The sequence below is a fragment of the Phyllostomus hastatus genome, unplaced genomic scaffold (genome assembly GCF_019186645.2).
Source record: "Phyllostomus hastatus isolate PE091 unplaced genomic scaffold, TTU_PhHast_1.1 phas_scaffold_129, whole genome shotgun sequence".
In the NCBI taxonomy this organism is placed as follows: Eukaryota; Metazoa; Chordata; class Mammalia; order Chiroptera; family Phyllostomidae; genus Phyllostomus; species Phyllostomus hastatus.
Window position 1 is genome coordinate 16,630,148 of NW_025334009.1, and position 15,117 is coordinate 16,645,264.

General features: G+C 38.4%; 1 protein-coding gene across 5 annotated transcripts in view; it reads right to left on the reverse strand.

Annotated features, from left to right (window-relative positions):
* Positions 1 to 1,751: 1,751 nt before the first annotated feature.
* Positions 1,752 to 15,117, reverse strand: part of RBMS3 (RNA binding motif single stranded interacting protein 3) — a 622,722-nt gene continuing 609,356 nt past the window's right edge. For all 5 annotated transcript variants that reach the window (XM_045856807.1, XM_045856809.1, XM_045856814.1 and 2 more), the window contains one exon: positions 1,752 to 8,226. In XM_045856807.1, coding sequence (XP_045712763.1) covers positions 8,220 to 8,226 — 7 coding nt within the window. In that variant the 3' untranslated portion in view covers positions 1,752 to 8,219. The remainder of the gene's footprint in view (positions 8,227 to 15,117) is intronic.

Below are 15,117 nucleotides of genomic sequence, written 5' to 3' on the forward strand. Positions count from 1 at the left end.
CAAAAATTTTATGCATATGGGTATTGGTGGTGGTATTATCATCTTCTTAAAAGTCTATAATTCCTGAAAAATAAATGAACATAAAAAAAACATTAAAAGACCCAGATGGAATGTGGGTAAGATTAAAATCAAGGTCTTTATTCCAGTCTTACTTTCCTACAGTCTCCAGTAATTCCATTCTTCCAACTTTCATTTCAACCTTTCTCTTCTGCCCGGAAGTACAATGTGAACAGATACTCACATAGGGAAAAGGGATAAAAGTAACACACTTGCAACCTGGACACTGGCTGGTTAGCTCTACACCTTCTTGGGCACTTATAATCTAAAGCATAAAAATGTCACATGGAAAATACGTTGATGCGGCAGTAGCCCCCAAGTACACTATTGGTCAAGTTGTGCTCAAGGTCATGGAACAGAAAGATTCACAGGCCAAATAAAATACAACGTGGGTAACAGTAGGTTTCCGGCTGTGATTGCACGAAACACAGAGTATTCTGCATTATTATTCATTAATTATTGTATTATTATTCATATGAGCAGGAAACCTACTTTTGCCCGTGTTGCGTGCTGAAAACACAGGGCTTACTGAATCAATTTAAAGGCCACAACATGAAGCAAGAGCAGATCCATGGAGTGTGTTAGCTCATTTAAGGTAGGGTGCAAAAGGACTGGAAAGGCCACACTAGTCTAATGTTCTGCAGTGTTCCTATCTCCTGCTTCTCCATCGGCCTCATCATCTGTTCCCAAGGATGGTGTGTTGCAAGGACCAGAGATCTGATTTGTGCAAGGCGGAGGACAGAGGGAAGGAGCCAATGAGACGTGCTTGCTCCCTCTGGGAGACAGAAAGGCAAGTAGCTGAGATTTACCAGTTACCCAGATGAGCAGCTATGGGTTACAAAAGGTGACCTAATTAAGACCTCAAAAATATTCAGTGCCTCACATTTCTTATGTGTATGTAGGGTATCATGACTACATGGTCCTTTTTGTGTATTTAGTGCATCATAAATATATACTGTTTTCTTGTTCTTTCTATTTCTTCACACTCACATGGTCTAATTATTTCATCTTTCTTAAAGGTTACTCACTTTGTTGTGTTTAACACATTGTATTAATTTTATTCATCACATTTGTTTTCCTGTCTTCTAGAGCAGAATTAAATATTCTTCAACAATACACCAAGTGCATATTATAGCATAGAATATTTTGTTCCTTGAATAGGAGCTCCAACTTAGTTTAGATTATTCTGGACCAGAGAAATCAAGTTTCTGATTATTTGGTAACTATCAATAACCATTCATAGCTTGAGGAATGGACACTTCTGATTTTGGTTGACCTGGAATTTAATCTTTGCAGGGATAAAAGCCACAGGTGTCGAGAAAAAATGTTTTTAGTGTTACATATAACTCCATATGCCCTGGCCTTCACACAAGATACACCAAGTAGCTGGTATACCTTAGGCATATTTATCACCAAATCCCGAAGCCTAAAAAGTGGGAAGAGTGTATGAGGTCCTAGTAAGATCCAAAGTCTATTTCCTCTAGAGCCTCCAAATAGTGATTTTCTTATGCCTCCTTGCATGAACAGAATGCTTTCTCCTCTCTCACTTTTTGTGTCCACAGATAGTTCTTTCTTTGAGGAATTCTGTAGGAAGCCAGCAGTACTTATAATTTAACATGTACAGAAATTTCACCCCCCACCACCAGCCCCTGCCCCAGCCCATCTCTGGAGGGTAAAGACGAACACAATGGCCCTTTTTGGTTGATTTTATTTTCATTTTTTATTGAAAGCTTCATCAAAGAAAACAGAAGTTTAAACCTAACATCCACTGATCTACAGAAAGCCCAAGGAATGGGGGAAATGGTAGCTAGTTTGACTGTGGTACAGATGGAAATATTAAAAATAAAACCAGAAACACCAGAGAATCACAGAACTTTCCATGACAGTCAGAGACAGCAGTACAAAAAGCTCTTAAATTAAGTTCAAAATTAAATGATGCTTCAGAAGTTCCATGAAGTCAAATATGGCCTGAAACAAGGGTTTGTTTTTTTTTTAAAGTTGTGTCCCATTTTCTTTTAGAAACTGCAAATTTCATAGCCAGTACACTTTTACCTATATATTTTTTAAATTAAGAGTCCAATTAATTCTTCTTTTTTAAAGAGATGAAAGCATCAATTTCCAGAGTGGAGAAAACTTTTTCAAGTGTCTCTTCGAAATAGTATTTACAGTTCCTGAAAAGTATGAAATAACTCCTTTTTTACATATGAAGAAGTAACATATTTAGGGAGGAGGAGAGAGCATCTTTCTTAATAATCTAAGACCAGAGGGATTAAAATATAAAGTGTAACACTGATGTTACACCTTGCATACTATTTAAATTTGAAATGATTTTTAAAATAAATCCACTGGAGTGTTAAGGTCATTCAGCTTTCATACAGTGATGCAAAGTCAAAAACCCCCAAACAATGCATTTTTTTTTTGGTGTGTGAAAGATTTAAGATAAGGATAGGAGTGTGTATTTAACCAAGAACTGCTATTATATTCTCATAACTGAATTTTGAGTTGACCTTTTCTACTGGTTCAAATTTGAAAAGTGAACAAAACCAAAACAGCTTTTCTTGCGAGGGGAGCCAATTCTTTGCTCATTTTTTTTTCCTTTATATTTTGCAAGAATACAGCCAACTCTCAATTATTTGTGGTGGATGGGGACAAGGAAAAGGGACCTCACAGGTAACAAAAAATCAATGGTATATAATGCTCTGACATTAATTTTTACAAATGATTTTCAACTCCTTCAAACAGCCAATACTCAACAAGAAGCAAAATAGACTGATTTGAATTTTATTTCCAATTGTTTCTTTTTCCACCCTCCGGGTGACGTTAATAAACAGAAATAGAGACCCAAGTCTGAAGAGTTGAAGAGAAAGGACAAAAGAAAACCACAGAGTAGATAATTAGCCCTTCAAAAATTGGGAGCGATTGGATTTCTGCAAGGTTCAGTAGCGGGCGGTTCCCAATGGGAGCGAAGGAAACGGAAGAGTGGGACTGAGCAACCCAGGGTCCTTCCTGCAGACTCCCAGCGAGGTCTCGCCTCTGCTTCAGCCTTACCGCTTCCTGGGTGTAAGAAGCATTTCCTGAAATGTGATTTTTCTTCCCAGAAATACAAAGAAATGAACATAGAGAATCCATTCATCCGTGTGTGTGTGTGTGTGTGTGTGTGTGTGTGTGTGTGTATTTGGCAGGGAGCATATGTACTTGGGTATAAAAACAAAGATAAAAGATACCAACAACCTGGGGAGAGCTCTGTGCCCTACATCATAAACGATTTGGGGAGCCACTCGGGGATCTTATATTTATTTAGCTTTCGTACTTTCCTGAACCATGTAATCCACAGAGGGCAGCCATGCCCAAGAGCACTTGGATAAAAAGCCTAATTACATATTTTAAAGTATTTTGGTAAAAACTGTTAAATTTGAGTTAGACTCAACTGTCTTCCAATGCCACAGCGAATGTCATTTGTAGAACGAATTGATTCATTAATGAAATCCCATTATCATTTTGCCACAGGAAGGGGAGAGTGTACAAAATCAATGAGCTTGTTCCAATTCCATCAGTCCCGCAGACTGGAGTGAGAGGCTGTCAGTCCCAGCAAGCTCAGAAGGTTGGAGCGTGCTAAGCCACAACAACACGGAAACCAGATCTCATCCTTTACCCGCTACTGTGCATGAGCTACTGTAGACCAAGGGCTCCATGACAGCTGTTAATTTGATTTTGACATGATCCTCAAATGTGCTGAATGTTGCTATTCGAATACATAAATATTATCCTTTCATTTGATTTTATATCATATGAAAACAATGATCACTGCAACCTGCTTAAGAATTTTTCTCTCCTTATCAGCTCATCTGTAATGGTTTGTGTGCTCAAATTAAACATGAGGCTGAATTGTCAAATGTACTTTGAGTCTCCTACTGATAATATAATCTGTCTAGACAGTACATTGAAGCTTCTCAATCATGAAGAAGGCGGCACAGGCGCTATTTAAATGAAACCTCACTTTTCCTTAATGGAGGCTTTAGGAGGCTGTAAAAGATACATAGGCATGTAATTGGCATACCAATTATTCAAATAGGGTTGTTGTTTTTTTTAAAAAACAAACTAAGTACTTTTCCTGGTCATATATGAATTGGAAATACTTGGAAAGCAGTTTTGCAAGGGGTTTCTGTATTCTGTTGGTACAGTGAACTTCCTATTCCATCCAGCCACCTGCTGCTCTCAGCCTTCCAGCTCTGAGAGGAGTGCTTTTAACACCATGTAGTTTTTCATTAGAGAAAGGTGAAGGTGAGTCTTATATGCTGTCAAATGGGGCAGAGCCATTAAGGTCACAGGAAACATTGATTCAAGTGAAGCATGGAGACCACACCCGAACAATTGAAATCTACCAAGGAACCAAACTAGCCCTGACCACACTGGAGTCAGCTAGAGGATTTTTTTTTTTTTAGAATACTATGCCACTTGCAATGTTCAAGACATGCCACTGTTCAAGGACAAAGAGTCACCAGCCCCTGCTACTATTACATTTAGTTCACTCAGGGGCCATAACGTCTCCCGGAGACAGGGCCATACATGAGGAACCCCCAGTTGCCGACACACTTTGCCACCCCTGACAGTATCTTATCATTATTTAAAACCACCGCACTCCTCCACTGACCCTGTCACTAGAGTTTGGATGAGATAGTGTTTACCCCACTTGGATTCTGGCTTTAGTTTGCTTCCAAAGCTTTAGGTGAAATCTTGGCAATTGAAGTTGAAAGGAAAAATTGAACACTTGAGTAAAAAGGCTTGAAAACCTGGTGGACCAGAATACTTAAACCAAATGAGTACAGTCCTAAAGAGGTTTAAAATAACCAAAATAGGATTCTGATGTCTGCATATATTGAACACATATTTTGGTTTGTTTTATTTTTCATACAGTGTAATGCTGCTTACCTGTTGATGCTTTCCCCCCCAAGACATGGATTTTAAAAACAATGATTAGGGAAGATGACAGATGCGAATTTGAACACGTGCCATTTTTTCCTTCTTTTTTTTCTTTTCGATTAGAAAGAAGATAGTCTATAGAATGGCATGATGTAAAAAGTCCAAACACAAAACACACATGGATACATAAAATGACAGGTAATTTCCTTTTGCCTGAAGTGGCTTAAAAAAATTGAGATCATTGAAATTTCATAGTTGAAAAAAATGTTTCTGAATGTATAAATAAAGCAGTAGTTTTGAATAGAAACAGGAAGTTACCTAGGCACACTCATCAGCCACATGGTAGCTACCTCTTAGCCTCATCGTTGATTGTATAAATGAGACTTTCTTTGTATCACATTAAGGTTTTTTTTTTTTACAGAAACAAAAGAAAACATGTTGGTTTCATAGTCAAATGAATTATGCCCAGGATAATCCTTATTTATACAAAGAGTTCAGAGAGTGAAAAAAAGAAACAGAAAATACAGTTTCCATACATGTTTGCCTCACCCCCTTAAACTTGGGGGCCCACTTCTCAAAGATAAAACTTAAGCACCACCCTTAGAATACAAGAGAGGCTGAAGGATGGAACAGAAAAAAGGAGAAACCTTGGATTCTCACTAAAGCATGAAAAACCATAAGGAGGGGTGTGACCAGTTTGTATTTCTCTGTAGCATGTTACAATTTCTTGGATATGTTTTTCACCTCTAATTTGACCATAAAGATATGGAGTCTTTCTCGGATTTGAGTTTCCAGTACATGATGTTGCAAATAAGAGAACCAGGTCTATTTCAGCAGTAGGCTTTTGTTTGTATGTCATAAATGGTGAAATATTGACACTTTTATATGAGTCAAACTCATTACTCCTGTTGATCTAACGGGACTATGATTTATCTTTTAAATTTTTAAAAAGTTTTTAAAAGCCTACACAGTGTACTTGGTGCATTTCCCTCCTCTTTCTGGATTAAGATGGTTCCTCTGACAGTCTGTGAAAAGAATTTCCCTTATTTGATTCTAATGATTCATTCAGAAAGCAATTCTAGGGCCTAGTTCAGTGAACCGCGTTTCATTGTCTTTTGTTTTAAGTGAAACTGTACAGGTTGGGTATGGATTTCATAACCAAATATGCAGAGATGTTTGTTACAGCAATTTAATTCATTTTAGACACACGTTTGCATCCTCCTCAATGCAAATATATCCCTTTGGCTTTAATGATTGATCAAACCCAATTGTTTTGGTTCTTATTAATATCAATCATATAATTTCTTGATTGTCAACTAGCATTTCAAAAGCTTACCTAAATTCCACTAACAGAATCCTCAATCTTATTGGTCCTACTTCCCTCAGAGAGTTCAGCTGAAATAAAAAGGTCTATTTTGTCTTTCTTCTGACAACACCAGGATATGAAAGTACAATGAAAAAAAGGCAAAAAGAAGATCTCCCTTCCCCACTGCGGAATCAAGGTGGCTATTCATGGTGGGTCACAACGAAGACTAAGGTGCAAAGACAAAATCAAGAGGTGTTGGAATTTAGAAGGAAGACTATTGTTACAAATACAATGAGACCTTTTCAGGAAACCACTCACCGATCAACACAATATCACTAAGCTTTTTTTTTTTTTTTAACAAGTGACCCTTCAGACCAGGTTCAGGAAGTGTCTTTAGTTCAAAATTCACGAAAACAAGTTTCAACCTGTTAAAAAAGTGTCTTAGCTTATAGGTGGCCGTCAATACGGGTTTCACTATTCAAGACAGCTAGCGAAGAACTGGCAAAGCTCATGGAATCGAAAGCCACTTGGCTCTATCAGTTGGTACCCAGAACTCTTCATGCTGCAACTGCTGAGCACAGCAGGTGTGAGCTTCTACTGTCCACGATTATCAAAAAAAATTTTTTTTGCAGTATGTAAAATACCAGTGGAAGGTAGTTTAAACAAACAACAAAATAAGAACTGGTCCGGCCATGTAGGTCAAATAAAATTTTGAACAGAAAAGTAAAGAAAAACAACCTCTATCTTCTGGACTGCAATAGGGTGCCACTTCATCTTTGGTATAAAATAGGCCATCCGTAGGCTGAATTTGATCACAACTAGGAAAGACTACAGAAATTGTCAACAATTTCTCTATCTATTGCTTTTTTTGTTTTTTTGTTTGTTTTGTTTTGTTTTGCACTTTTGACCATAAGCTCCTATCTACTTAAGTTTTTTTTTAATGCTTTTAAGCTAGGTTTTGCAATGTGACAAGCAAAGCTGACTAAAAACTTTGTAAAGCTCATAAAAAAGACTGCAGATAAAAAGCACTAATGCTTTTGCTAGCAATCACGCTTTGTAAATTAAAAAATTCTGCATTCTGCCCCCCAAACACGCATTATTTCTAATGCAGTTGTTTTTAAACCAACCTTAATAACTTTACCATAAAATGTTTTAGCCTTCCAAATGGTTCAACACTTAAGACAAAGTTCAGGAAAAGTCCCAGCATTTTTCCAATTCTTGCAGTTGCCATGGTTTCTTTTATCAACAAATTTTCTTCAAATGAAGAAAAACATTTTCTTTTAAACTGTACAGTTTTTTTTTCACCCTAAAAACTCATAGTCTTAAGCTTCTGTACCAGTTAAAGCCGGCACAATATTTCAATTCTTTCTTGATTTTTTTTAACAAGACGTTGACAGCTTGCCTCGAGAGCCTTTGACGTCCTTAAAATTAAGGCAATTAAGATTCAAGATAAACCTTACCTAAATATTTCTAAGAAAAAAAATTAAAAAACAACCCACATTTAAACAAGAAGGAAAAAAAGAAAGAGTAGCTTAATCACGAGGAAGACAATTTGTTTCCATTTCTGCTTGTCCACCTCTTGATATCAGATTTTTTGTTAAAAAAAATCTATCTACACCTTCAGGGCAATTCTGAATTCAAATGTTCTTCCTGATAAAATGTCAACCTTCCATGTTTTGTTTTGTTTTCATTTTTCCTCTTCTGGGATTTTTTTTTTTACTTTAATTAAAAAAATGATGGCAAAAAATAAACTGTCAGGCCACATGAAGGACCCATTTGCACAGCACACAAAACGCGTTGTTTTCATTGGGTAAAGTACAAAATTAAAAAAAAAAAAGCATTCCACTGACGCCTGTGCAAACTGGAAGCCAACTTCTTGTTCAATGAAGTTTCTTCATTCAAGGCAAAGTTTCGGACGGACATTCTTCAGTCTTGTTTATGGTCTGTGAAAGCAATTGAATAGGAGTGGTTATTAAATCAAAGCAACTTTGAAATCCCCTTCTGTGCTCTTTTCCAGTGAGGTCTCTTTAAAAGATACCAAGCTCTTAAAAAATAACAGTCATCAGTGAAGTTGTAAAAACATACTGGGCTGCCTAAAGGGTCAAATTCTGCCACTTTCACACAAATATAAACTCAAGCCAGAAGTTATGTTCACATCAAATATCAAGGCTTATAGGTCAAGAATATCTTTCAATTCTAATGTAATAAATATTAGAAATACACCCAGAGAGCAAATATCCCCTTTGTGAATGGAACCTATTTTTTGTTACCTGGCTTAAGTTGTAGCTGCCCCCAGAAATTCTTTGAGTAATCCATTCATTACTCCCATGAGATTCATCATTCACTTAGCAAATATGTGAGTCCCTACGACATACCCAAGATATAGCAATGGGTTGTATGTTACCTGTGCGCTAAGTAATCACCCAAGTAATTAAGTAAGGCAGCTAAGAGGGCAATGCAGTTTTTTTCACTTTCCCTCTTCTCTTCCTCTTCTTTGCTTATTCATCTTATCGAAATTTCAAATTCTTGAGAGCAAAGACTATATCCTATTTTACTTTATATTGTCCAGAAGTCTGGCAGAGAGGTATGCACATAATAGGTGTTGAACTTGACAAATGTCTCTTTTACTATATGCTACTTTGCCTAGCCCAGCCCAAATAATGTCTTCTGCTCCTGCTTCATCTGTATGGTACTGAGGACTGAGCTTTTAGTGGGTTGACCTTTACTCTTAGATTTTCCACTCACAGATCAGAATTTCACTAAATAACATCAGGGGCGTGCTATAAAAAGAAGAATCTTTAAAGTATCCGGAGGTCATAGGTATGCAGGTGAAGCATCTTCCCTCAGCACTCTGCAGGTTCTTCTGATGCCCAGTTGCTTATTTTAGTAGAGGAACCTCCAGGTTGCTGGGTATGGTTGTACAGGTTGCTCACGGTATGAGATGTGTGACTGAGGGAGCCCAGTGGGGTTAACCTGTTGCCAGGTTAACAGGAGCCCTGTTGCCCAACCTCTTTACTCTGGTGCAGGGCTGCATTCAACCAGAACAGGTGGGCCTTATCCAAATTGACAAAAAGTCCTCAACAATGTTTTAATCCATGACAGTTAGCCTGCGATGACTCAGAGGGGATGTGTTTTCTCTCTTTCTTTTTTTAAATAAATTGTATTTATTTATTTTCAGAGAGAGGGGAAGGGAGGGAGAACGAGAGGGTGAGAAACATGGATTGGTTGCCTCTTGCATGCCCCCAAATGGGGACCTGGCCCACATCCCAGGCATGTGCCCTGACAGGGAATCAAGCTATTGTGACCTTTCAGTTCACAGGCCGGCACTCAGTCCACTGACCCACCCTAGCCAGGGCAGGAATGCTTTTTCTACTTTGCAAAAAGCCCTCTTATGAGTCTGCTATGGCTCTTGCACCCAGATTATCTTGTATCTAGAATCATGTAAGGAAAATGTCTAGTTGGTAAATTGAATATATCCATTTTTAACTAATAGTTTAAGTCTCTAGAAATACATTTTTCCGAGTTATGCAGGAAAATGAGATTTCTACTAAGAAGAAATGCAATTAAAAATTCCATAGTAGCAGCAACAATAAGGGGCATTTTATTAGAAGTAATAATCACGGTATATATTTGATCTCTCTCTATGCCTTTGCAAAGTGTAGACTGACTCCATTTATCTCTAAAAATCCATCTTTTATGGTTTTGTGCTTTTGCTTGTTTTATTTTTCAAATCTATTCTTTGCTCCTACTTCCATCTTCGACCCTGGCTTTCTTGTGTATTGAGTGGGAAATGCATGAAATGCCATGAATCTCTGTAGGAGCTGCTCAATGAACGGTGTCTTCCTCAATGGACTACACCGTCAGAGAACACCTGCAGTGCTCAGGTGCGGCATGTGCACTGGTCTCCACGCATCCATATTTATGAGCTAGGCTGGAGCTATTGTCAAGTTTTATAACCTGACACAAATGTTTCTAATAGCCCTCTCCCATCACTTGCTCGATCTTTCAAGTAGTCTCATTGCTGCTTGTAAACAAAAGAGGAGAAATAAATGGTTGTACTTCACATTGTCACAGTCGCTAGCTGAAGTTTGAAGGAGAAAAAAGTATTGCTATTTATTAGAGCCGAATTCACTCCCGTCTACCTTCCCTGTCCCAGGTAAAGTATGAAAGTCCACATTTAAATACTGACTATTGATTATCCATAAAAACAGAAATTTTTATGCACATCCATAAAAACAGTAGTTTTCTAAATTTTCAAGGCTGTGATTATAGCAGACAAGAATGCTTTAAGCTGGACAGTGAGATTATTTTAGAAATAAAATTGGCTGCAAATTAAAAAGAGGTATGTGTCCGTGTGAATGCGCATAAAAATTATTTGCCAACTGTAACGTTCTGTGCAAACAAATTGTATTATTGCAAGCTTAAAAGACACATAAACATGGCAGCCAAGGATACACCGTACAGATCATTAACATACTTACAATGTACAGGGGGCTGGTGGTCATGACAGTTCAGTCAGCCAGAGAAGACACGAAGAATAAAAAGACCTTGCCGTACTGGGGCTGAGATAAGGGCCTTCTAAGGTCAGTGTGGATGTTGGAAGACTAGGAGTTTGAATTTAAGATCACAGAGTCATTCCGAACCCTGTCTTCCTCCATCCACTTTCCCCCGTTGCCCTCCTCCCCTGCCACACACAAATAAAGAAAAGCACGGTGAGTCGATTGGGAAGTAGCAAAGCATAATCTTGGAATTCTAGACTTTCAGAGCTGGAAGAAGTCTTAGAGTTGATCTAAGAGTGCAGGATCCTCCTGTGCCGTTCCTGACGGATCAGCCCCATTTAATAATGCCCAGTGAAAAGAAGGATTCTGTGGTCCAGAGTTCAGGGAAGACTGCACAACAAACCGAGTATGCGGTTAGAGATCCAACAGATCCAGTAGAAAAAAAAAAGTATTTGAAAGAATGGAATCTTTTAAATTAACATCAAAAGCATCGTCATGTGGGCAATAAAGAATTTTGTTAGATTTCTTTAATAACTTGACGTGTTAAAAAAATAAAACTTAGCATGCTAGAGGAGGAGGGCAGGACACACTAATCTTTCAGGAAGTAAAACATTTCAAATATTTTGTCTGGCCCTCTAGGGGGTCATAGTCATTAGCATTTAAATAGCTTCGAAGAGAACTGCAATTAAGAAAGCATTCACTTAGGTTTCCCAACTCGCTTCTGACCACCCTCCCCACCCAACTCCAGGAAATGTGGCTAATCCTTCCTCAGGACTAGAGATCTGATTTACAGTCTTTGGAGAACGATCCAATCTCTCACTTGAAAGAAGAGGAAAAGGAGGCTCCGAAGGGTTGAGGGACAACTCATCAGTGACAAAGAAAGAACTGATAACTTGGGCAGGAATTGGAATTTCCATGGAAATTCCACAATAAACCACAGGTATCATTTTTTTTCCCTTTTGGGCTAAGAGTCCAGAGTCTCTTTTGCAGTCATGTCCCTTTTAACAACAGAAAAAAAAAGCAGCATGATTACAAAACATGAAAACCTGTTTTTTTAGCTGCTAAAGTAAAATTTGGAATGTTAAGATATTTGCTGACATATTTCCCAAATATAATCTTTGTATTCCTATGCATATCATTTGTATTTCTTAAACTTTTATCCTGCGACCTTCTGCTGCAATGTTGTTAATTTACTTTAAAAACACCTTCAGTATAGATGTGATGATGTTACATGTATGTGTGATGATGGGTTACACTACTGTTCATGGGCACCCTAATCAGAATGTCACAGCCCACAGGAGGTCAGCCATCATTTAACGAGACAGGCCAGAGGTCTGTACAAGCACTTTAAACCATCCATATCTCAATTAACATAATGATTGCTAGAAATGGGCTGCCTGATGGAAGAAAGTAAGGGCATGACAGCACAATAATACTGGAAATAAGGTGCCGTTGGTGAACTTTGGAGCGCTCAAGATAACGTGGGTTGTCAAAAGTATTTTAGAACTACTCGCCACTGTACATGAACAGGAGAGGTGGAGCTGTGTAGAGAACTGTGTAGCTTATAACTTTAGGGATATTGCCTTGTGACTTGACCTCAAAACAGGATTTCGAGTAGATTTCTGGTGGTCTTTTGAAAGATAACATAGTACTACGTCTAGAAAATGGTAGAATGTAACCTGAGTGAATTTTCCATGATTTTAGATTATTTAAAAGACTAGAACCGGGGCTGTATCAAGTGTGTACAGGGCACGTGGCATAAATTGTCATGTGTCTCCTTTCTAATGGATGTTTCTCTAGTAAATGCCACGGTGGGTGCTCCTTCATCCCTAAATGTTTCACAGGGGTGGTGATATAATCAAACGAACTCAGGTGTTTACATAACCCAAATGCGGAGCTCAATTTCCAGCGTCTTCCTTGAATGGTTCTGAAGACTCTCATGTCTTACCATGTCACAGGTCAGCTTCCCTTGGCTGAAACTGATAAAAACTTGGATAGAGTCACATTAATGTCTTCCTTTTATAACATTTCAGAAGTGATTGCCATCCACCTATTTATCAGACTTAGGATATTGTCTTTGCTTTCATTCAATATTTTAATGTTTTGTTCTTTCAAGTCAAAAGCTCCTTGCACTTTGTAGCATTGTGAAAGGGAAGAAGTTGAGAATACAAACAGAACCTGTTAAATTTTTTCTCCGGGTTTAAACAAATGTCCACAAAGCAATGCAAGTAGTTTTCACAGGTCACACATTTTGAAATGTCTTATGTTCCTGGGTGCTTTTGTCTCTGTCATGTTGCAGCAGTGAGTATGCCCTGTGGAACATCCTGTAACATATGGTCCTGCATGAGTGCAAAAGAAAATTTCTTTCAATGAGGAAGTGCCTTACCATAGTTGTTACCCCTATGGGGACATGGGATGGAGGACTTCTATTCTTGATATTTATTATCTGTGGAGAGCTCTTCATTATCAACCTTAGGAACCTGTGGCTCAAAGAACATAACCATGGTGCTACCAGTTTTAACCTTGAACACTTAAAATTTTATGAGGTCAGATTCAGACTTCCTCAAATATTTCAAGGAATGACGCTTCTTTGAATGGACTCATTATCAGAATAATTAGTTCCTTGTCTTTCTTCACTAATCACGCCCTCCTAATTTTGTCTCATCTGCCTCTGTCAGTGGCATCATGAACTCCATAGTATTACTTAAACTTTAAAAATCCTGTTCTCCTTTTTTTCTTACTTCACTATGACTGCCTACCACCCAGTCCCACCATTCCACTTGCCACCATCCTACTTCAGAACTCTGTCCCCTTTTGTCTGAGCCATTGCAATAACAGGACTATTTCCATTGCTTCCAAATCCATTGTCTACTTCAGTGGGAAAAACATGCACAGAACAAAGAAAACGCTATTCAAGCATCTCAGTATGGCACCTGACATGAGAAGCTGGGTCCAATCTGCCTTCTTACACTATTCTACTACTCTGCATCTACTTCTCAATGAAATACTCTTTTGAGGTTTCCCATCCTTGGATATGGTCAAGATGTAATTACACCTGGAACATTTCTCCTTCCTGTAAGACAGAGTGCTTGTTGCCACAACCTCCACCAAAGCTTATACAACCACCAAAAATTAAATGCATTCTTCTATGACTTACTACAGTATTTTTAAAAAGAGCCCTATTCATTTTCTTCCTTGAAATCTGCTTATCTTGTCTATGTATAGATTTAAATCCCACACTAGACTATAAATCCTCAACGGCAGAGATCCTGTCTCTTAGCCTAGTACCCAGCACAAGGTCCTACAAGTAAAACAGGGCCTACGTGTGGAGGTGGATGGGTCAGGCAGAGCACTTGCCTATCCATCTCATCGTGGAGAGGTCCAGATAACCCTGAGGCAGATCATCTCATTGCAGGCTGACAAGCAGGGGCAGCTCAAGCTCATTTAAAGCAGGGAGAGGAGGAGGTTCTGGAAAACTACAAGAGGGGGGAATCTACCACCTGGAGGCCATCCTTGAAATACATCTCTCTATACTCAGCCTCCATTGGTAATAGAGTCATTGAAATACAAATAAAATCTTGTCATTTCTTCTCTTAAATCCCTCCAAAGGTTTTCTACTGAACTTAGCATAAAACCAAGAATAATTATTGAATGCAAAGTGAAGTATTGAAGGACCAAAGGCTCTGTAAAAGCTAACCTGTTTGACTTCACCTCCAAGAACTCTTCCTCCTGTGGACCTGTCCACCACACTTTAGCCTCAGGTGCCCACTCCAGATCTTTGAATTGGTCTAGAATGCTTTTGCTCTCAAACTCTCCAAGAATACCCTCTAATTATCTTTCAGACCAGGCCCTAAAGGAAAGACCTTCCCAGATACAAATCTTAGGCATCTACTTAGTCATTTTCTTTCATAAGGATCTTTTTAGGCAGTCTACTTTGAAATTCTGATTCCTTTTGATTATTTCCTGATTGGTCCATTGATTCTGAGTCCATTCTAGTAGAAAATAAACTCCAACTGTGGAGGAGGCAGCTGCCTCTTTCATTGGTCTCTTGTTAGCATCTAGAATAGTACCTGTCACATAGTAGGCACTCAATCAATACTTGCTGACTGCCCAAAGGAAAGCATAGTTATCATTTATCCAGACATCATTAAATTGTTGGCAAGAAGGGTTTCCTCATTACACTTTAAAATGGGCAGGCCAATTTCACCTATTCACCAAGACTTGAAAAATGATTTTGGCAAATATAGTATCTCTCATCTCCCATTAGCATCTTCCACTGTGTTTCCACATTGCCAGTCTCTGCTCCTTTCTCCACACAGTCTGCTGAGAAGACTG